The following is a 27,121-nucleotide window of genomic DNA, read 5'->3' on the forward strand; positions in this document are numbered from 1 at the left end:
CTTCAATGAAGGCATGCCCATTCAACGCATGTCTTTCGAACACTGACTTGACCACGGGGAGGACATGCAGACTCCACACAGAATTCATATTCAGTTAAATGGATCAACTGTTATAAGTGAAGGAAGTACAGTTATGTATCCAAGCCTTTGAAAGAAGCACCAGAGGAAGGCACTGCCCTGGTAGAATGAGCCTATACAGAGGCAGAAAGGCTTTTTCCATGAAATAAAAAAAATAGCCTTAGAAAGTAAACAGGAAATGGTTTGTTTAGAAACAGCCAAACCAAGAGATCTAGGATGAAAAGAAATAAAACGTCGCTCAGACTTGTGAATAGCCTTAGTCTTATCCAAATAATACCCAAGCTGTCTATGTAAGTCCAACATGTGAAGAACCTTCTCAATGACAGACTGGGGAGAAGAGGAAAAGTAGGCAAATGAATAGATTAAGAGAGAACTCATTAACCACCTTGGGCATTAAGGAAAGATTAGTATGAAGAGATACCCGGTCACTATGAAAAAACAAAAAAGGAAAACAGCCATAACAGCCTGAAACTCGGACACACGTCTAGCTGAAGTAAGGGCCAAAAGGAGGACAGCCTTCCAAGAACAATGTTGCAAGGAAGCTACAGCTGCAAGCTCTAAAGGAGCCAGAGTTAATTTCTCAAGAACAAACTTAAGATCCCAGGATGGAGGAACAGTTTTCCTGGGAGGTTTAATATGTATGATGCCTTTAAGAAATTGTCTGACCTCAAACCTAAAGGCCAAAGGAGGGATCAAAGGCAGACAGCAGAAATAGCTGAAAGATGAGCTTTATCTGAAGAGTAAGCCAACCCAACATGGAGCAATTCACACAAATAAGAAAGGACCACAGAAACCTCCACAGAAAATGATACCTGGTTACTAATACGGCACCAGACAGAATATATCTTCTATTTAGACAAATAAGATCTCCTGGTAGTGGATTTCATGGCCTTCTCTAGAACCTGGAGCAAGTCCTCAGAAAAAAGGTGCCTAAAATGGATCAAAACCCTATCACCCACTGTGTCAGTTGAAAAGTAGACAAGTGGGGATGGATGGATGGATGAAAGACCCCTTGTCTTGTGTGAATAAGTCCACCCTGTGAAGTGACTTGTAGTGATTGCCCTTGATTAAGTGCAGAAGATGAAACTGATGCTGTCTGGGACAAAAGGAAGTCACCAACAAGTTTTTGGGATAGTCCTGTTAGAGGAAGGGGAGAGAGGCATAAAGAAGCATCCCCTTCCATGAGGCAGGTCATCCGTATTTCATGCCAGGTACTTGGGAATCCAGTGCAGGAGAGAGAGAGAGTTGCCTGTTCAGAGGTGAAGCAAAAAAATCTACCAGAAAAGTACCTCACTGGTGGACAGTGTCCAGAAATGCATCCTTGTGAAACATCTACTTGCGAGTCTGTGTTATGGACCTGCTCAAAGAGTCTGCCAACAAGGTTCTGTTCTGAAGAAATATAAATGGCCTGAAGAGTCACCTCATACTGGACAACCAGATCCCAAATCTTAAGAGCTAGTCTGCATAGAGACAGAGGTAAGACCCTGTCCTTCCTTGCTTGTTGATTTATCACATCACCTCTGTACTGTCTGTAAAGATCTTGAGAGAGCCTAGTAGAAACAGAGAACAGGCGGCCTGAAGAGCAAGGAGGAGTGCTCTCATCTCCTTGATATTGATGTGGTCTGCCCTTTAACAACCTGACCAAAGGCCCTGATCCTTCAGAGGGTCAAAAAAAGCCCCCACCCCACATCCAAGGCATCTGAAAACATTTTATGAGAGGGGATTGAAAAGGAAGCCTTGGGTTGAGAAACAACTGATGAATCCACCAGTGAAGCTCCAACTTGAGGCATAGAAGAGGAGGACCTGGAAAGTCCAAAGGATGAGAATATTGAATCCAGACTGACTTTAGCAACCACCACTTTCCCACATGGAGTCTGGCTAGAGAAGTATAGGAACAGTGGATGCATGTAATCGTGGCCCCTTGATCCTCCCTCGGTGAAACCAAGACCAGAGGGAGAAGAGACTGAAAATAAGCAATTAGAGTCAGAGCCTTGGGAGGTGGAAGGGATGCCAGCATAGGGATGGTCTGGAGCCTGCAAATGAGAAAAACATGATCCTGAGAAGGAGTCGGGAAAGATTTTTGGAAACTGACTGTAAAGTTTGCAAGAGGCAAACAGCATAGTGAAGTTGCTGAATCAAGTTTCCTGGAGAGAGAGCCTGAATAAGAAGGCCATCCAGGTAGGGAAAGATTTAAATTCCCCTCATTGTTCCGAAGGGGATCACAGGAGCAAGCCATTTGGTGAAGACACTTGGGGCAGTAGAGAGGCCAAAGGGCAAGGCAGAGAACTGAAAGGAAGAAACAAAGAAACACAAACATTTCATGAAATGGGGATGAATAAGGATGTGAAGATGGGCATCAATGAGATCCAAAGAGACTAGGAAAGCCTGAGGAAGAAAACAAGGAAACAGCATCTGGAGAGACAACATTCAAAAGAAAGGAACTTCTTCAGAAAGATGTTGAGCTAGGAAAAGATCCAGGATAGGTCTCCAAGTGCCTTCTTTCCTGGGGAAGAAAAGCATCCGGGAATAAACCCCCTTCCCTCCTTTGAGTAGCAGAAACTGCATGGATAGTGCCTTGAGACAAAGCACATCTGGAAAAAGGGCAGCTGTTCCCAGGGAGGGTGAGGAATGCTCAGAAAAAGAAGGGATTTCCACACTATGAAGTACCCTGACAAATGAACAGAACCCAAGAATCCCGAGTGATTCTTAATTGTGAACAAACAGGGAAAGGCAAAGAGATAAGGGAACCTGACTTAGCAGGGAGGGAAGAAAGTCGGGCAGAACTTGGCTTGTCAGGAAAAGCAGGCATCTAAGTAGTAGGAGTCTAAGTGTATTTAGCAGGAGGAGGCCTTCTAGAACCTTTTTTTACCCTTGGGAGGAGGGCGAGATTACCTATGGACAAAAGCAGGGTTGGAAGGATAATTCCTCTGAAATTTGGGAACAAAGGAAACAAAAATGTGTTTTAATTCTTGCATGGCCTTACCTTTCTCCTGAACAGACTTAAAAAGCTCAGCATCTGCAGAACCAGAGAGATTTTATTGCCAAGAGGAGCATCCATTAACATAACCTTAATATCATCAGGCAAAGGCTGAAGGTGACACCAGGAATAACGCCTTAGCACAAAACCAAAGGCAGCAGCTCTAGAAGAGCTGCATCATAACCACATTTAGTGGAATGGCAGATCACTTGAGAAGAGGACCCCAACAAAGAGAGGGCTGAAGCATCCTCAGAAACTGAAAGGTCTGAAATAATTTGAAAAGCCTGAGAGAGAGAAAGAGAAGGGCTAAAACATACCTGGTCATATGGGTCTGGTAATTCACAGCCCGAAAGGCCAGGGTAGCAACAGTGCACACCTTTTTGCCTAATCTTTCAATGGCCCTACTGTCCTTATCAGATGAAAGCAATTTAGTAGAAGGCAAACGTTTGGAAGGCTTATCAGAAGAAACAAACATGGGGGTCAGAGAGGGACACCTGTAAAGAAATGTACAATCATCAGGCACCTTATAAAACCTATCAGTTTTTTTTTTTTTTTTAGGAGCAGGGGGCTGGGAATCAGGAGCTTGAGAAGATGCTGAAAATGTGTCCAACAAAGCAGCAAAAACACGAGGAACAGCAGAGGGTTTAGGAGACTCCATCTGGACGAGTTCAAAATACCCGAACATCAGAAACCTTGGTGTAGTCCCACTTAAATTCCATCAAACGACAGACAGTATCCCAAAAAGAATTCTCCTCAAGGGGCAAGTCTGGACTAAGTGTCGTCCTCCTCAGAACAATATTCCAATGGAGAGGGAATCTGGGAGGAATAGGCCAAAGACTCTTCATCAAAGTCTAAGTCCTTATCAAAGGAGTCCTGCTCCCTAGGCCTCTTAAGAAGAATAGAGGAAAGCGTGGCAGAAACAGAGACTTCCTGAGGGTGTTTCAAAGCCATGAGAGCTTAAAACAACCCCTGTGTAAAATCTTGCCATTCATGCTGAGGATCTTTAGCAGCAGGGCAAATACACTTTGTCCTCTGTTTCTTCTTTAAGACATCCCTAAACATCTTAAAATTCGGACCCACACTGATAATCAATGAAGAGGAAATCTCCTCCCTAACAAGAATGTGTGGAACACCCCTCAGTCCCTTGGATATCATAGGAAGTTCCTAGGCTATTGGCCCCGAGGCTCTTATAAGCCTAGCCAAGAGTTTAGCCCACAGTTAGACAAATCAGCACCCAATGCCCTTGTCCAGCAGGGACACAGGTGGAAACCCAGGGGTATATTTTCCTATTTCCCATCTCTGAAATGGAGGTCTGCAGATCAGGAGAGGACATGCGAGAAGCCGGATCCATGCCACCCTCTGAAGCAGTCGTGGCAGAAGAATCCAATGGAATAACCAGGCAATCCTCCGGGCTTTCACCAGCCTTGAGATAGATATCCAGCAGAGGTGGTACAGAACTTGAATCTGACCTATCTTTTTTGGTTGTTTTCGTAGCAGATGGCTGACTCTCGAGCCAGGACGATTCCACCATTGTACCCTGCACCAACAACATAAGACACTGGTTATCCAGGTAGACGGAGAAGGAGGACACACGACTACAAAGAGTTTAGGGGCAATGCCTGAAAATAGGGCATGATGTATACACCTAAGCAAAACAAACACTTCTTGTGACAGTCCTTATGGGGGAAACCTGTCTCCCACACTGACATTTTCCCTTTCTGGATGACATGTAACCTTACAACAAAAAGAAAAAGGCAAGACAAGATGAAAAACTCCAAGTGGCATTTATCTGAAAATGGTTTGGTAACCAGCAGATGAAGGATTAAAGACTGCGCTCAGACTGGCGGCAAAGAATTTCTGAGGTATGTACGTCTGTACATCACCTTTATGCCTTATGCAGTCAGCATACGTGTGACATACGACATTCCTAAACAACCTGAGGCTTTGGTATACTGCCTGGACATCAGGCTACCCATGGCAGGAGATCCCATTAGTGAAGAATACTGCAACAGTGACATGGAAGGACATCACATTAATACAAGGCATCAGCTCTGGAAAACATCATGTGTGTCATTTGAGTCTAACTTTTTTTTTTTTTTTTTTTTTTTTTTTTACTTCCAGTCCCATCAGCAAGTGCTGGATAAGTAAATATGTCGACAGTTGTAAAATATTCAAAATAATCAAAGCTGGCATAACCACAATCATAAATAATTACATCAAAATAGTAGCAGCACAAGCCCTTAATAACAGTTTTCTTATTAGTTTAAGTAAATGTAAAGTTGTATACTTTGTGAAACCTTCCATTCACAAACCATTAATCTTGGATACTCATGTTCTCAAGGAAGCTCATGAATACTACTATCTTGGAATAATTTTAACTTCCAAACACTCATTCAACAAATATGTAAATTTTTGCATTACTAAAAAAAATCTCTAATTGCGGTGGTGGTGCTGCGGTAGCGTTGTCGCCTCACAGTAAGACGCTGTTCGGTTCGATTCTCAGCTAGAGCGTCTTCTGCGTGGAGACGTGTGTGAATGGGCGTACCTTAGTTGAAGGTTGTGCGTCAGGGCTAGCAACTCGGCACGTAAAAATCTACTGCTAATCATTAGCGCACCAAAGTTCCGCTGTGGCGACCCCTAACCGGAAAAGCCAAACGACACAACAACTAAAAAAAATCTCATTAAAAGATGATAATTCTATGGTCTCAATTTACAAAGCCTAAGTTACTGAATATAAATTAAAGTTATGTATTTACCTTAATGATAGATCAGTGTTGTCTGCTGTTATCATTCTCAGATGATGGGTCTTCGGATCCAAATTTATCCTACTTTGGTCACTCTCCAGACTTTGGATCCAAGGCTGAGGCTCCACTCCCTTACCTATAAATTCCCTTCCTAACACTGATTTATCTCAGATTGTCCTTATAGGAAGTGGGCAAACTCAATCACACTCCCACAAAGGGAGTACTTGCTGAAGATGCACAAAGGTACTCCTTTCATACATACCATACAGACAGCATTACTAGGCTCCAAATACATCAGTGTTGGTCAATACAGAAACAAGAGAATATAAAATTAGATTTAGATGTGGGATGGAGTGAGGAAAGAGAAGGAGGACAGAAGCAAACAGCATGGATCTGTCATTATGGCAAGTACATAACTTTTGTATCTGATGTTGCCTCTTCTGTCTGTCTTCAACTGATGGGACAGAGCCTCCAGATACTCAAAACTTTGAGAGGTCTCATGGAAGGATATTCTGTAAAATGGCTGAACCAAAGGATGATTTAGTGAAGCTGCAAGTCCAGTTTCTAGACAGATACAAATGTGCAGATGTTACACCAAGTAGCTGCTGCACAAGTGTCATCAACTGGTACTCTGGAGAAAAAAAAAGTCAGCTGACGTAGCAACTGACCTAGTGGAATGAGACTTGGGAGTTGTCAGGCAGAGATAGTCTCTTCTCATTATGTACATAGGAAATGCATTCGAATAGCCATCCTGAAAGAGTAACTCTTGAAACTTCCTTACCCAACACAGCAAAAGTGAAGGATACAAACAAACTGGTCAATCTACTTAATATTCTTGCTATGGTGCAAATAAAATCTGAACTGTTGGTGCACTTCCAAAAGATGTAGCATGCACTCTATCCATTAGAAAAATGGGGAAAGAAAACAGGAAGACTGATGGCTTGGTTCAGCAAAAATTCTGAGGATACCTGGGGAGAAAAAAAGGGTTGGTCCTCAGAGATACCCTGTCCTTGTGGACCACTAAACATGGGGGTCTACAATAAAGAGCATGAAGTTTTAAAGTACTTTAAGCAGAGGTAACCACCATTAGAAACAGCATCTTCCAACAAAGACATTTTAATTCCACCATGGCTGCAGATTCAAGAGTTCTAGCTAACACCTGAAGAAGAATAGTAATGTCTAAGGTGGGACAGGGTCCCTGAGGTGAGGCCAAAGAAGGAAAATGCTCTTTAAGAAGGACTTACACAACTTCAATGAAGCAACCGTTGTTTCATTTTCTCTTATGTGAAAACTGAAAACAGCCACCAACTGGAATTCATAGAATAGCAAGCTCAATCATGAAAAAGATTAGCCAGAAAACCCAAGACAGCAGAGAGAGGAGATGAAAAGGGATCCATGTCCCTGCTGGATGACCAAATAGAAAATCTCTTCCACTTACTCTTGTATACTTTTCTGATAGAAGGTGTGTGTGAGGAGGTCAAAATATGTACAAGCTGTGACAAAAGCCTGAGCTGAAAGACCATCATAGAAACTGAAGAAACCACATGATTAACTTCAGAGCTTCAATGTCTGGGTGAGAGACAAGGTTTGGAACTGGCGCGGCCCCCATGCTGGGTGGATCATATGAGACCAAAGAAAGGGAAATGACACCTAACCAGAAGTGGGCAATAAGGATCACCATAAACTTGCTCTACATTGCTTTCTGCAGAACCTTCTGTATGAGAGGAATGGGAGGATAAGAATAAGGGATATCTGGCAGCCAAATGTGGACCACACCATCCCCAAGGGAACCACCCCACCTGGGGGTATCAGGGCAAAGTAACTGATGCATTTGGTGTTGGAAGGGTTGGCAAACAGATCGTAGCAAGTTCGACCCCAGTGGTTAAAGCTCTGCCCTGCCACTGACGGGTTGAGAGACCACTCGTAATGTAGAAAAATAGGTCTGTTCAACTTGTGTCTACTGCTAAACCCTCATGGGCATTTGACACAATGGGTAAGAGAATGTTCTCCCTGACCGTTAATGCTCCAAATCACCAATATATAGCATGTTTGAACAGCAACCACACCCTTATGTAGAGAATTTTGAAAGGCCTGCAAAGCTTGGAGGACTACCTTCATCTCCTGAACACGGATGTGAAGACTGGACTCTGTGGGAGACCACATACCCTGGACAATCTTTCCCATGAAATGCCCCACCCCGGCTGGGAAATATCCACGGTCACTGTGGGCTCGGGGGAAGGAAGGACAAAAGGATGACAAACTATTGGAGATCTCAGCCACCACTGAATATGACTTCAGGAAATCTGGGTGAGGCAAATAGGAAAGTTCATCAGTTGAAATCTCTTTGACCACTGGACTATGACAGCCCACTGTAACACATTCCTGTGAAATCTAGCTAGAGGGACTAAAGTGCTGAAAGCTGCCGTCAAGCCTAAAAAGCAGAAATGGACCTTGCTGGGGGGGGGGGGGGTAGCCAGGGAATTGTTATGGCTAGGTTTGTATAGGCTCTAGGGCCGATAGCCTAGTACCAACCTATGAACCTATGAACTTGAACCAACATAAATTAAGGTAGGATAAATAGGTTGGTAATTGGGCATTTGACCATAGTTTAAGAGAGTCAGTGTTCATTAATTTGCTTTTGAGCTTGAATGTTGGTGAACCAGACTTCTGAATTTACACACACAGCTTATTTCCAGTTCTCTTTAGACATCCCCAATTAACTTTATATTTGGACTACTCTCTGTATCTCTGAGCCACAACAAAATGGGTTCCTTCAAGTCTACCAACCGATAATCCTAAGGCACGCCGCACTGACTCTCCACTATAAGGGCTTCTCAAGGAAGCCCACCAAACTTCTTAAGCAAAAGTAGGACACAGACATCACCTATCTGTAGCTGGTGACATTTCTTTCCATTAGGTTGACACATATATGCAGTGATTCATCACAAAACAAGCTGTTTCTCATGCATTGTCAGCTACCACCATTACTATTCCAGGAGGCTGGGTCAACTGTTTGATGTCTGTCTTTTGTTCGGCAGTAGAAAAGCTGCCAGTGTACATTTTAGTGTTTTCTGCCTTCATCCTTGAATGTTCGCCCTAATTCCAGATTCAGATTATTAGAGCATCTGTCCAACCCATAAGCATACCACAGGATGGTATCAGCTAAGTACTTTCTTAGAACAATGACACATAAATAAAAGTAGATAAAACTGCAAGCAAGAGAGCTGGTGGCACAGACTGATAAAGCTCTGAATACAACCTGGGCACATGATGCTGGCAGGGAAGATGGGCAGGCCCACTTCCCATCCTGGAGGGGGGGAAGAGGGGAGAAACTGGGCAAATACACTGACACTAGCTCTCTGAAAATGGTCAGCAACACAGATGGGCAGCATGGGGTTGCTACACTCACCAAGCCATCAATTGTGTTAGCCTTCGCAGTGAATGCGGGAAAGCACACACTCACAAGGGGAGGAAATTATGGCACAACAAAGTGATGCAGTTTGCACATCCTACTACCAAAGTTGTGAAGTTAGGCTATAAAAATGCTCTCATTGCTGAGATGCCGGCAAGAGCACAAATCACTCTCATGGCTACAGAAACAATGCCCCCTATGACATTTCTCACTTAAGTTCTGAGTAGAATTTCCTGAACAGGAAATAAACAGGTAACATTTTGTCAATGGAAAGCTTAATGAAAAGAAAGCAGGGGGGGGGGGACTACCTAGAAAAAAATGCAAGCAACAGGAAAACGCACAAAGTCATATGCTTTTTGTGCAGCATCACTTACAATACAAGAAATTTACAACTTACACACAAAGATAAATGGCTTCCTTGCCATTTGTTGAAGTCTAAGTTTTCATTCTATAAATGACAATCTATGGTCAGTGATGCCAGAATTAAAACAAAAAATATTAAATTTCAGTGTATTGCCTGCAGATTAGCTGCACTTTGATGCCCAGTCTGAGCATAGAATACAGTGTGCTTATAAACATATTCCACGTATGAACACTACCTGCAATGTGAAGAAAGTTAAGACTTTACTCAGACTGCTAATGTACAAAGCAGTAAGAAGAAGAAAAACCCACCAATTATAATACAAAAATGTGCCATTATATTGATTTTTCATCAGCAAAATAAAGTGGGTCAATAAAACAGGCCCACCAGAATGCATTTTACTTTCAAGGGCAAGTATGGTAACAACATAGCAATATAAGAAGTATAACACAGTAAAAAAGGTCAAGGCAGAGAGATCATGCTGCTGACAAGGAATAATCTACATAAAAAACACACACACAAACCTTTAGAAGATCTCTTGTCATATCTGAAGGATCTGTAATTCTGAGAGTGATCCTAGTGCCAAGAGGTTCTGTGGCACCACCAGATTTTACCTGCAAAGTGAACAATTCAAAGCTTTTGTTTAAGCAACAAAATCTTAATGAAAACTGTAACCATTGCAACCACATATCCAAATAATTAAATGGAGAGTGGGCATGTACAAAATACACGGTGCTTTTCTTGTCACTCTCTGAATAAACGGTCATTTTCTTCATCTCTACATTGAAAAAAAAAAACTTTGTTACAAATGAAAGATCGTGATATAAAAATGACCTAACAGCTGCAGAAGAGTCAGCACCTACAACATATACACACTAAACTAAACTACTACTTTTGAAAATATTTTGTAATTTATCACCAAGTCTTTTGCGTCTTTTCTTCTGGATGTCTTCTTTTATTAGGAGGCCACTCTCTCTCTCTCTCTCTCTCTCTCTCACCCCAAACCATCATCTACCACCTTCAAAATCTATGGCTCACAGAATGGGCGCCAAAGGTTTGCAGACAGTGCAGCACAGACGACATAACAAGCTGGGTACAGTTACACTCTCAACACCAAGAATAGCTGTGCTTCAGCTACGTATGTATTGAGGTTTGGCAGCATCAGAACAGGCAAGGCATGGGGTCTGCACAACATTGTCAGAAGAATCATGCACAAGACACTACTTCAAATACCAGCCTTAACGATAGAAGGTTCACCATTCCACATCTAGTCAATCCACTAAAGGAGCAAGTGATTTGCCAGTGTCGCACAAGGAAATCCAAACACTTCACCAATAGGTCATTGTGCAAGTTTTGACTTAATATCCCAGTACTAGCACCCTTAAGCACATGAGAGATGACTGCACATACACCATGCACGCAGACACTGAAATGCATCTTGCTGGAACATGTAAAGCTTTGTCTCTTACTGTTATTATAAAACTATCAGCAATAAAGGATTATGGTATTTGTAGCAAAGGAATTTTATTCTAGTATTAAGCAAACTCATTCTCAATCGGACGTATATTCTAAATACATAACTGTTATATTGAAGCAATTCAGCATAGTAAATTGCAACACCAGAGCCACTGCAATGCAAGTGTGGAGGCATCCATCAATCAAGTCACTTCTGCTCTGTCTGCAGTTAAGTTACTATACAGTCATGCTGTGAAATGAAGCTCATTTGCCATTACAATCCAGAAATCTAGCACATCTAATAAATCCAAGATGTCGAAGAAGGTGGGGGGGGGGGGGGTTATTAAGGAAGGAGCAATATTTTGCATGCAGGTCTTTTAGAAGAAAAACAATTATGCAGAATATTACATTCATAAAGTAGCAGAACATATTCTAAGAACTAAGCCAACACAGGAATGGAGAAAGGAGACTGTATCAATAGGGATGACTGCAAACAGGGGTACAAAAATAGTCAAGGGGGATGGAATTTACTGGAGGAAATTATCAAAAACAAAGTACTGGAACAAAACAACTAGGAAGGAAATGCAACTGAGTGGAATGAGTCTAAAGCAGAACTTTGGACTGCAGGTTACAGACTGCCTTAGCAGGGACTGAGAAAACAAGCAAAGAGAGGGACAGAGGAGTTCTAAGTGAAATATCAGTTCGGGTACAGTTTTCATCTCAGTCTACAACAGAAGCTGTTGCTAAAAAGCGGTAATTAGAAAGGCATATAAAATACTGAACAATAACTAAAACACTCACAGGAGATTAGAATACATTTGGAAAACAATGGAAAGAAGCAATGGGAGGACATCTACAGGACTCCCAAGTATGCAAAGTTTTGAAGGTTTACAATTTTTGCATGGAAGTATTTATACAGTTATTTTCATACTCAGTTATACTTCAAAGAATTTTTCCTCAGGCAGATAGCAAATGTTAGAGAGATACGATGGCTGAGAGAGGTAACTGGGAATATTTTTTGAGGGAATTTAACAAATTAGCAAATTTTAAAAACTTCTTCCAGACTACCTTGCCCTTAATTATGGGGAAGCAAATGGTTGTACCTAAGGGAACTGTTCTTTTGAGCTGGAATATATGATCTGATTTGCCTAGGCAAAAGCCTATTCTTAAGTTTAGTGCTACTGGCTGCTAAAAAAAGCAATTGCTACAAAAAACAGCTGTGCTTGAAATACTGAATATTGTAAAGGAGATTAAAAGTACTTGAGGTGGTACCTTTAGAAAAGTGAAGGAGCAAATTACATTAACATAAATGGAATTTGTGGGAACAACACATGCAAAATAATGTTCAGGAGGATGAGTGAAGGAAGGCAGGAATTTAACAATTAAAGCAATGTTACAGTGAATGAAAATGAAATAAAATGTACATATAAACAGATGGGTACAACAACAAAATGTGTTAATATTTACTGATATTTTTATTAAATCATATTTAAAAAAATGTTTACAAAAATTTCACTGAGAAGTAGACCCCTTCCCCCCGTACAGTCTCCAAAACCTTTATGCAACTTCCTGCCTCCATATTTACACAGGCTGACAGAGTAAGAAGGAAGAAAGAATTTTAAGTCAGACATGAATCATCGTATCCTTCCTCAATATCTGGCATACAGGGTGTGTTCATGATATCAGCATTTTCAAAACGATGTCTTTATGTATTAATAATACTGGAAAATATTCACAGTTACTAACGCTGTGCATCTTACCTCATTAGTCCTGTGTCCACATGCATCGCAATTTGTAGCCATGATGACGACTTCCTTAAAGTGAGGGATCTCTAATACAGGTAGTTAAAGAAACACCCAGTGCATCAAGTCTATCCTTAATCCTAACAACAGCTACATTTTACAAGATTTCTAGCATCGGTACAAATGTGCCAAATTATGTTGAGCAGTTTACTAGCAGTTCAATTAAAAAAATTGCTTCAGTTAGAAACTTAAAATGGTTTATTTAAAAAATACTGCATGCTGCTGGCAGCTTACCCAAACTATAGAAAATTATGTAGAAGAATAAAATTTAATGGAAGTGCAATACAAGTGTGAGGATATTAAAATCACAAAGCAAGATTGTTGTACAACTTCAGCCTCCCTACAGTGTATAAAAAAAATTAACTGATCTATCAGCTTTTACTAAATGGGTGGGCATATGTATATATTTAAGCTTAGCTTTCATTGTCGATTATATCTGTTTTTCATGCCTGATGAAGCAGAGTTATCTGTGAAAGTTTACTTGCGATTAAACAATTCTTGTATATTATTTAGTGGTCCTGGTATACATTTTTGGGTTTGGTAATAGATCACCGTTGCAGTAAGTCTGTTGCATTATATCCTGCTAAGGATAGGACAAACAGCCAGCCTTTTCAAGCTTTAGGGCTCCTTTCATATGCCTTAATTGCTGTCTCTCAGGGAAAGGCACATAAAGGCAGCAGATACTGCATCAAAAGCTTCAGTGCTTCCCTGCCTCAAGAAAAGAGCCTATAACCCTGAAAGGAAAATGTCAGGAAAGAAGAATAAACAAAAGCAACCTATATACAACCACAACCTAGTAATACTCCTATTCCCAGAACAAGGGAGGTGGATGGAGGAGACCGCTACTGCAACAGTAATCTATTAAAACATCTACTGTTACGGTAAGTTTACTTACACAACTGTACTATGATCATTAGATCACTGTTGCAGTAGCCTAAGGTATTTGGTATATTATCAAAGCTTAGGCTTATATAAGGAGGAGGAAGGAATTCAGGAATCCAGAAGCCACTGGAGAATTTATTTATTTATTTACATTTGTTTACTGGGAAATTCTGACTGGACACAGGTCCTTTTTCAGCGGATGCCCGGGGAGAAAAGCTCCATATCATGTACATGATAAATCCAGAAACAAAGTTGCAGCAACTGTAAACACTACAGGTTGTTGGCTTTAATACAATAACAAGATAGTGATTATCAACAGTACATATAGCAAATGTTGCAAGTTAAGATAGTTTCTTGTCATTAAGATGTTAAAGTATGTAAAGACAACTAGCTATTTCTGACTGTAATTAGTAGTGGCGGTAGTACAGTTGGGTTAAGAGTCTAGGTGGGGGTGTTAGTCTGGATTAGAACAAGGACAAAGCCAGTGCAAATTTAAGTGGAATTTGAGCACAGTCTTGAAAAGGCTGCTGGAAGGTAAAGTAGTTGTAGAGAGGTGGAAGATTGTTCCAAAGTTTAGATATGGTACATGAAAATATGGCTTCTCCTGCTGAGTTTGAAAGGAAGGGATGTTAAGTGGGTGGTTAATAAGTTTATGAGCGAGGGTGAGTTGATTAAAGTGAAGGAGGAGTGGGAGTTCTAGCCAGTTTAGTTCTTTAAGGGAGATACAATGATGGCTGCGGTAGGAGGTTCCAGTGGCAAATTTAGAAATTTTGTTCAACAAGCATCCAGCTTGTGTAGGTCTATCTGTTTAAGGTTGGTAAGTATGGGGGGATGCATAGAGTAGGGTGGAGATTAGCTGGGAATTGGCTATGGAGGTTCTAGCAACCTTGGTTAGGAATTGGCGGCTTCGATATAATGCACCAAGTTTCTTGTGAACTTTTTTTATTGTGAGAGATATGTGGGTGTCAAATCTAAGTTTGTCTATTTCTACACCAAGTAATTTTGTGTGTTCTAATGGAGAGATGATGGTATTGTCTTTGGCAAGAATGTTGAAGTGGGGGGTGTTTTGGAAGGTTGGAACAGGAGAAGTTTTGTCTTACTTGGGTTGAGTAGGAGCTGAGCAATGAATAGTCAGCTTTATGCAGAAGAGAATGATTCCTGTGTGATTTGTTGTAGTTCTAGTAGAGTGGGGGCAGAGCAGATGAGAGTAGAGTCATCTGCGTACTGTATAAGAGAGGCTTGTGTGGTGGCAGTATGTAGGTTGTTAGTTAAAAGTGAGAATAGCAGTGGGCCAAGGATAAACCCTTGGGGAACTCCCAGAGTAACTGGAAGGCGAGGTGATGTTACCGTCCCAGATTACGGATTGCTGGCATCTGCATAGATAGCTGTAGAACCAGTTGCAGGCTGATTGTGAGAAGGAGAGGTTGGGGAGAGTAGAGAGTAGTAGCTCATGAGATACCATGTCAAAGGCCTTTGAGAGATCTAGAAATACGGTAGTAGAGAAAAGGCCATTGCTTTTGTGATGAAGTATAGCGTTAGTGAAGGAATAGCAGAGCGGAGGTAGTGCTGTGACATAGCCTGAAACCATGTTGGGTTTTGGAGAGGAGAATGTTAGCTAGGAGGTAGTTGGAGACCTGGGTGTTGATACACTTTTCAAGTATCTTGGGGAGAGGATAGTAATGGGGCGGTAATTGGAGAGGTCAATGGAGAGGGTTCCTGAGAGGAATGATGTGGGATATTTTCCATATCAAGGGGACATAGCCTTCTGTTATGGAATGGTTGATTAGAATTGAAATTGGGTAGGCTAGTGTATCAGCTGCAATTTTCAAGTATTCAGAGGGGAGGTTGTCAGCTGCAAGTTTGGTGGGTTTAAGTTTTGACAATAGTCTTTTTATTTTGGAGGTAGGTACTGAGGTGAAGAAAAGAGGAGTGGGGGATTTAGGGTTAGGAGTTAGGGGGACTGTTGTAGGGAAGTGTTGTTTGTTTACAGAGGTTATAGTTTCAGTGAAGTGTTTGTTGAAGGATTCAACAATATTGCTGGAGGAGAAGGGAGTAGACGGCTGGGGGGTATTAACCTTCCCTGGGTGGAGGATAGTGTTAATAGTGGACCAGAATTGCTTAGGGTTGTGGTTGGTAGAGTTTAGGGTGGATTTATAGTAGAGGGATTTGTCTAATTTTATATGCTTTTTGGCTTTACTGCGCAGTTCAAGGAATGATTGCCTATCTGAGCTATTTTTTGTTAGTCGCCAGTGCTCCCAGGCTTCATCTCCGGATTTCATTAGGGTTCTGGTGGTCTCTTGTAACCATGGGGCATGCCTGGATCTGACTGGCATTTCTTACATGAGCATGGGTGTTTAGTTTGGAGAGGAAGGTGCTGTTGAAGAAGTGGACAGCCTCATCTAGGTTGAGGTATTTTAGTGGTGACCAGTTAATATTTTGTAGGGAGGAGATGAAGGAGTTAGGGTTGAAGTTGGACTTGTCCCGTATTTGCCTGTGGATAATGGGCTTCAGACTGTGTGGTGCCGAATTAGAAAGTGGGGGAATGGTCTCAAAGACTGTCAAGTAAGCGGCCTGCTAGGTAAGAGTGAGGGGCTTTGTTGACTAGGATCCAGTCAAGTAAGGTATGATTGTTTGGGTTTTTTTTGATTCGGGTAGGGGATTGAATGGGTTGAATGAACCCATGGAGATTAAGGTGAATGTCTGGGAGACTGTTATTACAGGAAAGCCAGTTGATGCTAAAGTCACCGAGAATGCTGATTTTCTGGGGTAGAGACACAGTAACCCAGCTCAGGAGATTTTCTAGGGGTGTAATATTTTGTCCTGGTGAGAAAAGTACAGTTTTGTACCTACCATAAATGTAGATGTTCGAAGATCCACATTGCTGCAGTCCTTACATATGGGTAGTCCGCTGTCCTCGGTCGGCCCGAATACCAAAGTATTAGGCTGACGTCGGTCAAGGCGCTTAAAACTGACATCAGGACGTCAGGGTACAAAAGCGCATGACCGACGTCATATCCTCAGTCTTTTCTTGCCCCAGATGTCAGAAGGCCCTAAAAGGAAAGGCCAAAGCCAAAAAACAGCAAAAAACCAACCAACCACCCCTGCACTAACCATATTCACAATAATTACAATATTTACAACCCAAACCACACAACCACCTCTAACTACAGAGGGGAAGGAGGGAGGGTTAATTGGACTGCAGCAATGTGGATCTTCGAACATCTACATTTATGGTAGGTACAAAACTGTACTATGTTCTTCATCTCACATTGCTGCAGTCCTTACATATGGGTAGAATCCCAAAGCAGAGGTAAGGGAGGATGGCAAAACTAAAAAGCATTAGGAGCTGCCAAAATGCCCTGTAAAATTGCAGTGGCAAATCCAGCCCTAGATTTAGAGTAAAGTGGAAGGTGGTAATGCTTAGAGAAAGTATGCACTGAACTCCAAGTAGCTGCCTCCAAAATATCTTTAGTAGCCACCCTTAAAAAGCTGTAGAAGTGGCAGTAGCCCTAGTGGAATGAGGCCTAATCCCAGCTGGAATCTCCTTACCATGATGGGAATAAAAGAAAGCAATACAAAAACCAATCCACTTAGAAATAGTTAGTTTTGAAACAGGTTTGCCCTGAGAACCCAAAGCAAATGAAACAAACAACTGCTGAGACTGCCTGAACCCCTTAGTTCTGCTCAAATAATATCGCAACTGTCTGTGTATATCCAAAGTGTGCAAAATCTTCTCCCCTTTATTTTGGGGGTTTGCATAAAAAGTAGGCAAATGAATAGTTTGGTTTAAAGCCACACTAGAAACCACTTTAGGCATAAAAGAAGGGTTAGTACGCAAAGACACCCTATCCTTGTGGAAAATTAAGAAAGGCTCAACCGTCATAAGGGCCTGTAATTCAGAAACCCTTCTAGAGGTAATGGCCAACAAAAAAGCAGTCTTCCATGATAAATATTTCAACTCAGCAGTTGCTGCAGGCTCAAAAGGTTGTAGAGTGAGTTTCTCCAACACGAAATTGAGATCCCAAGCAGGAGTAGGAGCTCTACGTGGGGGTCTTATATTCTTTGCCCCTCTAAGGAATTGCTTAAACAAAGGATGAGAAAATAATGGTGGGTCACAGTCATAGTGAGCCGAAATTGCTGCAGCATGAACCTTAATAGAGGAGAAGGACAAACCTTTGTCCAATAACTCAGTAAGGTATTGAAGAGCAACACTTAAATTAGGTTTAGAAACATCAAAGTCCCTTGCTGTGCTCCAAATTAAAAATCTCCTCCATTTATCTGCGTAAACTTTCCTTGTACTAGGCCTTCTGGCCTCCAAAATAACATTCAAAACTTGTTGTGGAAGCTGAGACCCTCCAGGGTTTAAAACAGAATATGCCAGGCTGTTAGATGTAGACAGTGAAGTTTGACATTGAGTAAATGACTGTTCTCCTGAGACAGCAGGTGTGGAATCGAAGGCAAAGGCCATGGAGGCTCCCGTACCAGACTTTTCAGTAATGGGTACCAGTGCTGTCGAGGCCAATCCGGAGCTATTAGAATCATGGTTGGCTTGTCCTGTCTGACCTTCAGGAGTACCTTTGGGAGGAGAGGCAGTGGTGGAAAGGCATACACGTGAAGATTGCTCCAATTGAATGAGACAGCATCCACTTTCCAAGCTGTGGGATGAAACCTTTTTGTGCAAAACTTTGGCAGCTGGTAATTTAGTGGAGAAGCGAACAGATCTATGTCTGGAGTTCCCCATAACACTGTCAATTTTGAAATACATGAGGATCCAATTTCCACTCGTGGGGATCCATAATTTGTCTGCTCAACACATCTGCTAAGGAGTTCTGTGCTCCTGGCAGAAACCTTGCCTGAAGATGTAGCTGTAAACTGAGAGCAGTCTCCCACAAAATCATTGCTTGTCTGCATAGAGGATAAGAATGTGTCCTCCCTTGCTTGTTGATGTACCACATGACAGTTGTGTTGTCTGTTTGAATCAACACCTGCCCTGGAAGAAGTAAATCCTTGAAAGCTATCAATGCAAATTGGACTGCTAACATCTCCTTCAAGTTGATATGTAAATGTTGAAGTCTGGCAGGCCACGTGTCTTGTACCCATTTTCCATTTAGATGAGCTCCCCAAGCTTTGTCTGAGGCATCTGTCGTTAGAATCTGACTCGCCTCTGGTCGGGTCACAGAGAGTCCCTTGTTTAGGTGACATTCCTGAGCCCACCACAAAAATTCCTTTTGAATGCAAGGTATTATCTGAATGACAGTGTCCAAATCTTGGCAGTGTTGCGTCCATACATTTTGAGATACCATTGTAGCTTCCTCATATGCAGTTTGGCATTGGGAAGTACCAGAATACAAGATGCCATGAACCCCAAGGCTTGAAGGACTGTCCTTGCAGTCAGCCTGGACTGACGAGACAATTGGTGGAAGTAAAGAGAAAGATTCTTTTGTTTGTCCGGGGTCAAAAAGGCCATCTGGGATGCTGTATTCAGTCTCACACCCAGAAAGCACATGTCCTGAGAGGGTACTAGACTGGACTTTATTTCGTTCACAGAATACCCTAGGCATCTTAACACTGCCATCACATACTGTAAATGATGAAGAAGTTCGTCCTTTCCTTGAGCCAGAATCAGGCAATCGTCCAAATAAGGATAGATTTGTATTCCTCGTAGCCTGAAGAAAGCTACCACTGGAGCCAGAACCTTTGTGAACACTCTGGGCGCAGTAGATAAGCCAAAGGGCAATGCAGAGAACTGATAATGAAAAGTCCCAGCCCGAAAACGCAGATACTTCCTGCAACAGGGCCTGATAGGAACATGAAGGTAAGCCTCCTTGAGATCCAGAGTCACCATTCAGTGATCTTTGCCCAGTAGAGGTAAAAGCTGTTGTAACGTCAAGATTTTGAACTTGGGAATGTCCAGATATGTGGTGAGGATAGATAAATCCAAAATTGGTCTCCACGTGTTCCCTTTCTTTGGTACTAGAAACAGGCGAGAATAAAATCCTAGGCCCACTTCTGGCAGAGGGACCGGTTGTATAGCTCCTATTTGAAGTAGTAGAGAAATCTGTTTGTGAGCCTCTAGTCTTTGCTGAGGAGGAACGTCTGGCATGCCTTTGAAAGGAGGTAAGGTATGGAAATAAAACTTGTAACCTTGGTGTATGATATCCAATACCCATTTGTCTTGGGTAATTAAAATCCAATTTTCTTTGAAGAGTGCCAACCGTCCTCCCAAAGGTGCTGCCAGGCATGAAGGCTCTGGCAGCTGAAAAAGTAGGTCATTGGGCCTGTTTACGAAAGGACTGGCCCCTGCCCTCACTCGAAGACTGTGCAGGTGAACTCCATGTTCTAGGTCTGAAGGAACTCTGAGCTCTGCCCCTACCACGTCCAGATCTACTCCTAGACTGAGAATCAGAAGAAGGATACGTCCACCCCTTAGCAGGCCAATTTCTACTAAACTTTGGAGGCTGAACTTGCAAAAAATCTTTAACAGTCTGCATAGACTTAGCCTTGTCTTCCAATTTCTTCAAGACTGACTCCACAGGTGGACCAAACAACACTTCAGACTGCAAAGGAGCATCCAAAATCCTTGTCTTAACATGGTCAGATAAATTCTGATCCTTAAGCCAGGCGTGCCTGCGAAGAACTGAACCAGTGGCAGCCACCCTAGAAGAGGCCTGCAAAGCATCAAAACCACACTGCAAAGAATGCTTACCCACCTGTTCAGAGACATGCACCAAATCTTGTAATTCTTTACAGTCAATGCCTTCTGCCAGAGCATCCACCTTAGATTTCAATTAAGAAAGAAGAAAATTTTGATATTTCAACATATGAAACTGGCAATTCAAAGCCCTCATAGCTAAGGTAGAAGATGTATAGACCTTCTTTCCCCATCTATCCAAAGCTCTGGCCTCTATCTAGAGGAACCGGATTCTTAACAACAGAGGCCTTGACACCCTTAGGTCCCTGACTAACAGTTTCTGGGTCCGCCCTAGGACTCTTATAGAGATATTTATGAGCCTCAGGCACCCTGTAATACCTATCCGGTTTAACAGGCGCAGGGGGCAGAGAATCAGGATTAAGTGAAGCCTCTGAAAATACATCTTGCACAACATCCAGAACAGGGGGTATAGCTAAGGGCCTATGTTGAGGTAAAACAAAAATTCCCTAATCCTTTTCCGTGAATCAGAGAAGTCCTGACCTTCCCACTTAAAATGTTCCCTCACAGAATGAAGTGTCTCTGAAAAAGAAAAATCCTCTGGAGGAGAAGCAGAAGGAGTGGAATCTTCTGCATCAGAATCAGAATAAGGAGCGTACTCCTGCAAGTCTTCAGCCGAAGACTCTGAACCATCCGAAGCCTGTTCAAAACCTTCCAACTCTGGCTCCACCCTAGGCCTCTTATCAGGAGGGGGCATAGAACCTCTAATCAGAGTAATCAAATCTTCTGCCATTTTAAGCATGTGCTTCTTAGGCACAGACCCTGCTGAACTCGGACTGACACCGGTAGAAGCTAAAACAGGCCTGCCTCTGGAAGAAGCCTTGGAAACAGAAGGAGAGGGCCTAACCCCCCTGGGAAGGGAGGGGAGTACAGAAACCTGAGAAGCCCCTTCAGCCTGACCTGCCTCTTGAGAGGCCACATCCTGCAAAATTAAAGTCTCCCCCTGAGACTCCAGAGAAGCCTCCATCGGAACCACCGGTTCCACCGAAGCCTCTAAAGAACCGGCGTCCGGAACGGACGACTCATCATACCTGGGTTTAACCGCTTTGTCTTTGCGCTTCTTCAGCGGGCGCCGGAGTATCCGGCGGCATATTATAATTGCACCGCTTCAAGACCAACCTAGCACAATCTAACCTTCGCTTAATAGTGCTTATTAAACCTAGCACAAAGCGACACCCGACGCCGTGCTCAGGCCCCAAACAAGGAATGCACAAAGAATGGTAATCCCTATGCGGTATCTGTTTCCCACAAGAAATACAATTATTCACTTTTTCTGACATCCGGTAATACACTGAGGCAAGAAAAACAAAATATTCCCAACGGGGTACTTAGCCAACTTGGATTCGGTCTGAAACTCCGAACTCGAAAAATTTCAGAATGCCGAACGGCACTTGCAACGCTGCTTCTGCATCGGACCATGCGGCAAAAAAGACTGAGGATATGACGTCGGTCATGCGCTTTTGTACCCTGACGTCCTGATGTCAGTTTTAAGCGCCTTGACCGACGTCAGCCTAATACTTTGGTATTCGGGCCGACCGAGGACAGCGGACTACCCATATGTAAGGACTGCAGCAATGTGAGATGAAGAACATCAGCATCCTATGACATTGATTGTTTTGTTTGGGCTTAGTTTGAGATTGGCATAAAGGATTTCTTCATTGTTGTGGTGAGGGGCAAATGAGTTCAGGAGTTGAATATTGAGGTGGTGTTTAAATATCAATGCTACACTACCGCCTTTTTTTGGACAATCTGTCTATGCGAACGATGTTGTATTCAGGTGGAAGTATTTCCTCACTTTTGATGTGAGGTTTGAGCCAGGTTTCAGTTAGGAAGAGAATATCTGGGGAATATATGCTTATGCAGGCGTGTAGTTCTTGGATATTATTGCATATGCTTCCGATGTTTAGGGACCTTGTAAGTAGGTCTGTTGTTTTCTTGTTGGCTAGGAGGTGAGTTGTGGGGGTGGGGTGGGGGGTTGCTTGGACTAGGGTTTGTGGTTGGGTTGGATGTGGGAGGACCAGGGTTTGGATGGATGTCTCCAGCAAGGGCTAGTTTATAGAGGGTGTTTAGGATATGTTTTATATACATAGTCAACTGTTTATGGTATCTTAGTGATATTTTATTTTGGAGTGTGTTAGGTGTTTGGTAATGGAGTGTGTGTACTGGGAGGATGGTTTTGGTGGCAGGGGTTGTTTGGTTATAGTGTAAATGTTTGAGGAGGGGTGTTGAGAGAGTACAGTGGAAGTTGTTGGGGCATGTGACTGTGGAGCCTTGGTAGGATGTAATATGAGCTAGAACTATGCAGGTTAGGATTGTTATTATATTAAATAGTAGCATGACTGTGTTGGATGTAGGGGGAGGGGGTGAGTAGTGGTGTAGCCTAATTGCTGGCAATTAAGGGTAGGGTTATGGCCAAGAATAAATGCAGAGGTACTGGGGATGGATGGGAATAAGGGGCAGGGAGGGGGGGGGGCGGAGTGAGTGTAGCAAACGGAGCGGGCTAGAACTCCCCCAGGCTAATGATTGCAGGGTAAGTGTCTAACTAGCCAAATTGTTAGGAGTTATGGAAAAACAATCTATAGACCTGATTTCAGCTGTGTCCTTTCTGGGTAGATACCTAGTTTGAAGCAGACAAAAAGTGGCAGTTTAAGTACTTTTTTGCCTCTATTTTTACAAGTGGGCAATTCCAGTATATCTACTGGGTTACCTTTTTTCGCCTAGAGCTTTATCTTGGTTTACTGATAACAAAAAGAAAAAAGTTAACTGGGGAAATGTATTTACAGCAGATGGGGGTGGGGGCACAGCTGCAGTCCCTAGCCATGGGTAGAGACAGTTATTTCTGCTTTAGACCAGGTACTTTCTACAGTAGTATATATGTGTGTGTGTGTGTGTGTGTGTGTGTGTGTGTGTGTGTGTGTGTGTATATATATATATATATATATATATATATATATATATATATATATATATATGTGTGTGTGTGTGTATTTATATATATATATATATATATATATATATATAAAATATATATATATATATATATATATATATATAAAAATGTGTGTATATATATATATATATATATATATATATATATATATATAAAATGTATGTGTGTGTGTGTGTATATATATATATATATATATATATATATAAATATGTATGCGTGTATGTTTGTGTATATATACATATATATATATATATATATATATATATATATATATATATATATATATATATGTGTGTGTGTGTGTGTATATCTTAGCCTGCTAAGCAAGAATGGTTCCAGCAAAGGCAGTTCTGTATCTGGAAAACAAATCCTGTCTGCAATACTTTTTGAATGTATGATGGATGTACAGAGGACCAAGTTGCTGCACTCTAGAATGCTCGAGTCCACCCCTTTAAAAAGCCATAGGAGACCAGGCCCGGGTAGAGTAAGTACTAACTCTGTCAGAGCATTACTTCTTGTGGTGAGAACAGCAGAAGAAAGAGTATAACACAACCATCTAGAAATGGTCTACTTTATCACTGGTTGACTTTCTTTCTTACCTTTACAAGAAACAAATATCTATGAATTTTGTTCTGTCCAAGTACTATTGATGTGCCTGTGGACAATCAGAGTATGAAGAACTCTTTCTCCCTTATTCTTAGGTTCTGCAAAGAATATGCAAGCAATAATGCGAAAGAGGTTGTGTGCTACTGTGTAAATAACAGCCCAGGAGTGTTATGAGGCCCAATGCTGCAGGTGTTATTTACACAGTAACACACCCAGTGAAGGGCATTTCTGTGTTTAGAGAATGGTTTGTCCATAAAACTGTGTTTTACTTACTTTTTTTTATTACTATATTATTTTTTTAATACATATTTGATGTAAAACAGTTCCTCCGCCTAATGTTTCAAACTTGCTTTAGTATATGTAAAATGGTGTTGAGGAAGTATTTTACATCCAAAATAAAACATTTTCATAAAATATCCAGATATTTACTTCATATTTTTAGTCCCTTACTCCTAAAATGTGTGGTTTGCTAGCAATCATTGGGGATTTAAGTCACTAAATAATGACATACACTACAGTTTCAGGCTATTTCCTTCAGAAGATGCATGCCAACATGAATCCTGTTATTCAAGCAACTTTCTAATTTTGCAACAACAATACTTAAAATCTGTCCCTATTTTTGAGCCTTTGTTCCACCTTTAATTTTAGGCTTTATCCAGATTTCTTCAGCAAGAGATGGACAGCTATGCAAACATTTTAACTGCTGCTGCCAGTGGTCGATTGAGTGCACAGAGACGCACAGAAACACACTTGCTCTAAAGAAAATGCATGCAATCACAAATCCTGTTATTTAAGCAACTCTAATTTTTATAAAAGTAATATTTAAAATATGTCCCTATTCTGAACCTTTGCTCCACTTTTATTTTAGGCTTTATACAGACATCTTGAAGTAAGAGGCCGAGAGGTATTCAACCCTCTTAACTGCAGCTGCCACTGTGCGATCACCCTTTTACACCACACACACACACACACACACACACACACACACACACACACACACACATAGATATACACAATTTCTTAGTACCAAGAATTTTTAGCCATCTTTAGTACCTGCTTCACGTTCTCAGAAAAAAAGGTGCCTAAAAGTTATCCAAAGACCATCATCCAGACAGTCAACTGAAGTGTTTTCAGGATGGGGTGCATCAAACAACACCTGTGTTGGGAGAGTAAATCTCTTTGAGGAAGCTTGTGACAACTGCTCTTGACCAATTTCTAAAGAAGAAAGAACCACTGCTGCCTGGGCCAAAAAGAAGGTGCCACTATTCCCTCTAGAACTTTAGAAAGAGCAAGGATGCATGGATGGGAAAAGCACAGAACAACATTCCTGTCCATGGGCATGAGAGGGCATCCATCTTCGTGGCCTATTTAAAGAAATTCTGGAGAAGAATTTCTTTAGTGCTCTGTTTTTATAGGAGGCAAACCGATCTATTTTGTTTGTTCCCCACACCTGGATCAATTCCAGGAAGACCACTGGGATTAGTTTTAATTTATAAGCGTCTGTTCTGTTCAGCTTGTCTGTTAAAATGTTTGGATCTAACAGAATACATAAAACTTGAAGAGTCAAAACGAACAGAGTTGTCATGTCAACTTACAGGCAATAACTACAAATCTGCAAAGGGAGTCAACTTTGGAACCCCCCCCCCCCAATTTGTTTATGACTGTGGTGTAGTCTGTGATAAGTTGCAGAGATCCTGAAGACCAGAGTTGATTTAAGACCTTTAAAGCATTAATCACTGCCAAAGTCTTAAATATTTATGAGCTCGAACACAAAATGCTTCACAGACCTTGCACTTTAGCCTCTTTGATGCCATATTAAAGTCCAATGCCTTAGTTTTGACAGACTAAAAAGGAAGAGGAAGGGAGAATGAATGATCTGGGTTGAGAGATAACTGGACCACCCAAATAAGGTAACTCTCTTCTTCATATTAGCCACAAAATGCAGAACCCAAACAAATTCAGAAAGTTTACCTGCACAGTTTTACTTTCTCTACAGGAAGAAAAAAAAAATTTCTAGGGAAGCATCCAGAAGGCACGCTAGCAAAACTATTTTGTGTGAAGGAATGAGGGATGATTTCTGTAGGTTTATCTGAAACTACAAACTGAAAAGTTTAACAGATGTCAAGAGAATTCTAACAACTGGAGAAACAGCCTGCAAATATAACACACACATCCATATATGGAAAGATGTGAAAGCCTTAATTTAGTAAACAATTACTAAAGGCAGACACTTGTAAATACCCTTGTGCAGTTAAAAGGCTAAAGGGTAAGATACAGAAATAACGCATGTCCGGTGCAGAAAGTTTAAAGTCTGAATTCCTTGCAAACAGCAAAGAATTTATAAGAATCCTTTAAATTTAATATTATTCAAAAACTGAAAGGGGCTATTACTAGTAACTGGGTTTGTAAGAATAACATATTAGATTTTGGAACCTTGACAAAAAGGCTGAAAAAAGAGAAGTCTAAGACTGATCTCCAAGTTCCTCCTTCTTGAGCACCAGAAAGAACCATGAATATAAAAACCTTTGTCCATTTCGTCTGAGGGCACTAGTACTACGACCCCCTGGGACAACATGTGCTACAAGAAACGAGGAGGTTTGGCTTACAGGGTAGCCATGTTAGGACTGAGGGATAAATTTAAGTGAATGCGGGGGGTGCTAACGAAGCAAGCAGTCACTCACAGCCAAGGACTGCCCAAAAAAAGACTCAGGCTCTGAAGGCATCACTTTTTTATAGAGTTCCCTTTTTTTTTTCTTACTGAACATATAAAAAAGACAAGTGAAGGATTTGGTAAACCACTGAATCAACCAACTTTGTTCTTTCATCAAATTTTTTAAGGACCTCAGCATCCAGAAGGGCAAAACAGCACATCTTTAATAAGGGGAGGATTTTAAATCTCAGGTTTAACCTCTTTTTCAGAAGCAAATCTTCTCATAAATGAGGCTGTAGCAGCAGCTCTAGGAACATCAGCAGAATGCTTAGAGCACTATTATCAGTGTCAGTTATCAGAGAAGCCAGCATAATTAAAGACATTCAGTGGTGTTTTATTCTTTGAAGTAAGAATGTTAACAATTAACTCGCGTAGTTAAAGGAAGCCAGTAAATATTTTAACGTGAGCCCGGTAATACTCAAAATTCTGAAAGTT

At 41.6% G+C, this 27,121-nt stretch overlaps 1 protein-coding gene across 1 annotated transcript in view; it reads right to left on the reverse strand.

Annotated features, from left to right (window-relative positions):
• ZPR1 (ZPR1 zinc finger) overlaps window positions 1-27,121 on the reverse strand; it is a gene marked incomplete in the record, with an annotated part of 429,568 nt that overhangs the window by 106,363 nt on the left and 296,084 nt on the right. The window contains 2 exon segments of the mRNA XM_044081157.1: window positions 10,097-10,186; window positions 12,788-12,858. Of these exon segments, the coding sequence (XP_043937092.1) occupies window positions 10,097-10,186; window positions 12,788-12,858 (161 nt within the window).

This window comes from Protopterus annectens, chromosome 8.part0, assembly GCF_019279795.1.
Source record: "Protopterus annectens isolate FY-2018-M chromosome 8.part0, PAN1.0, whole genome shotgun sequence".
NCBI classification, from domain to species: Eukaryota; Metazoa; Chordata; order Ceratodontiformes; family Protopteridae; genus Protopterus; species Protopterus annectens.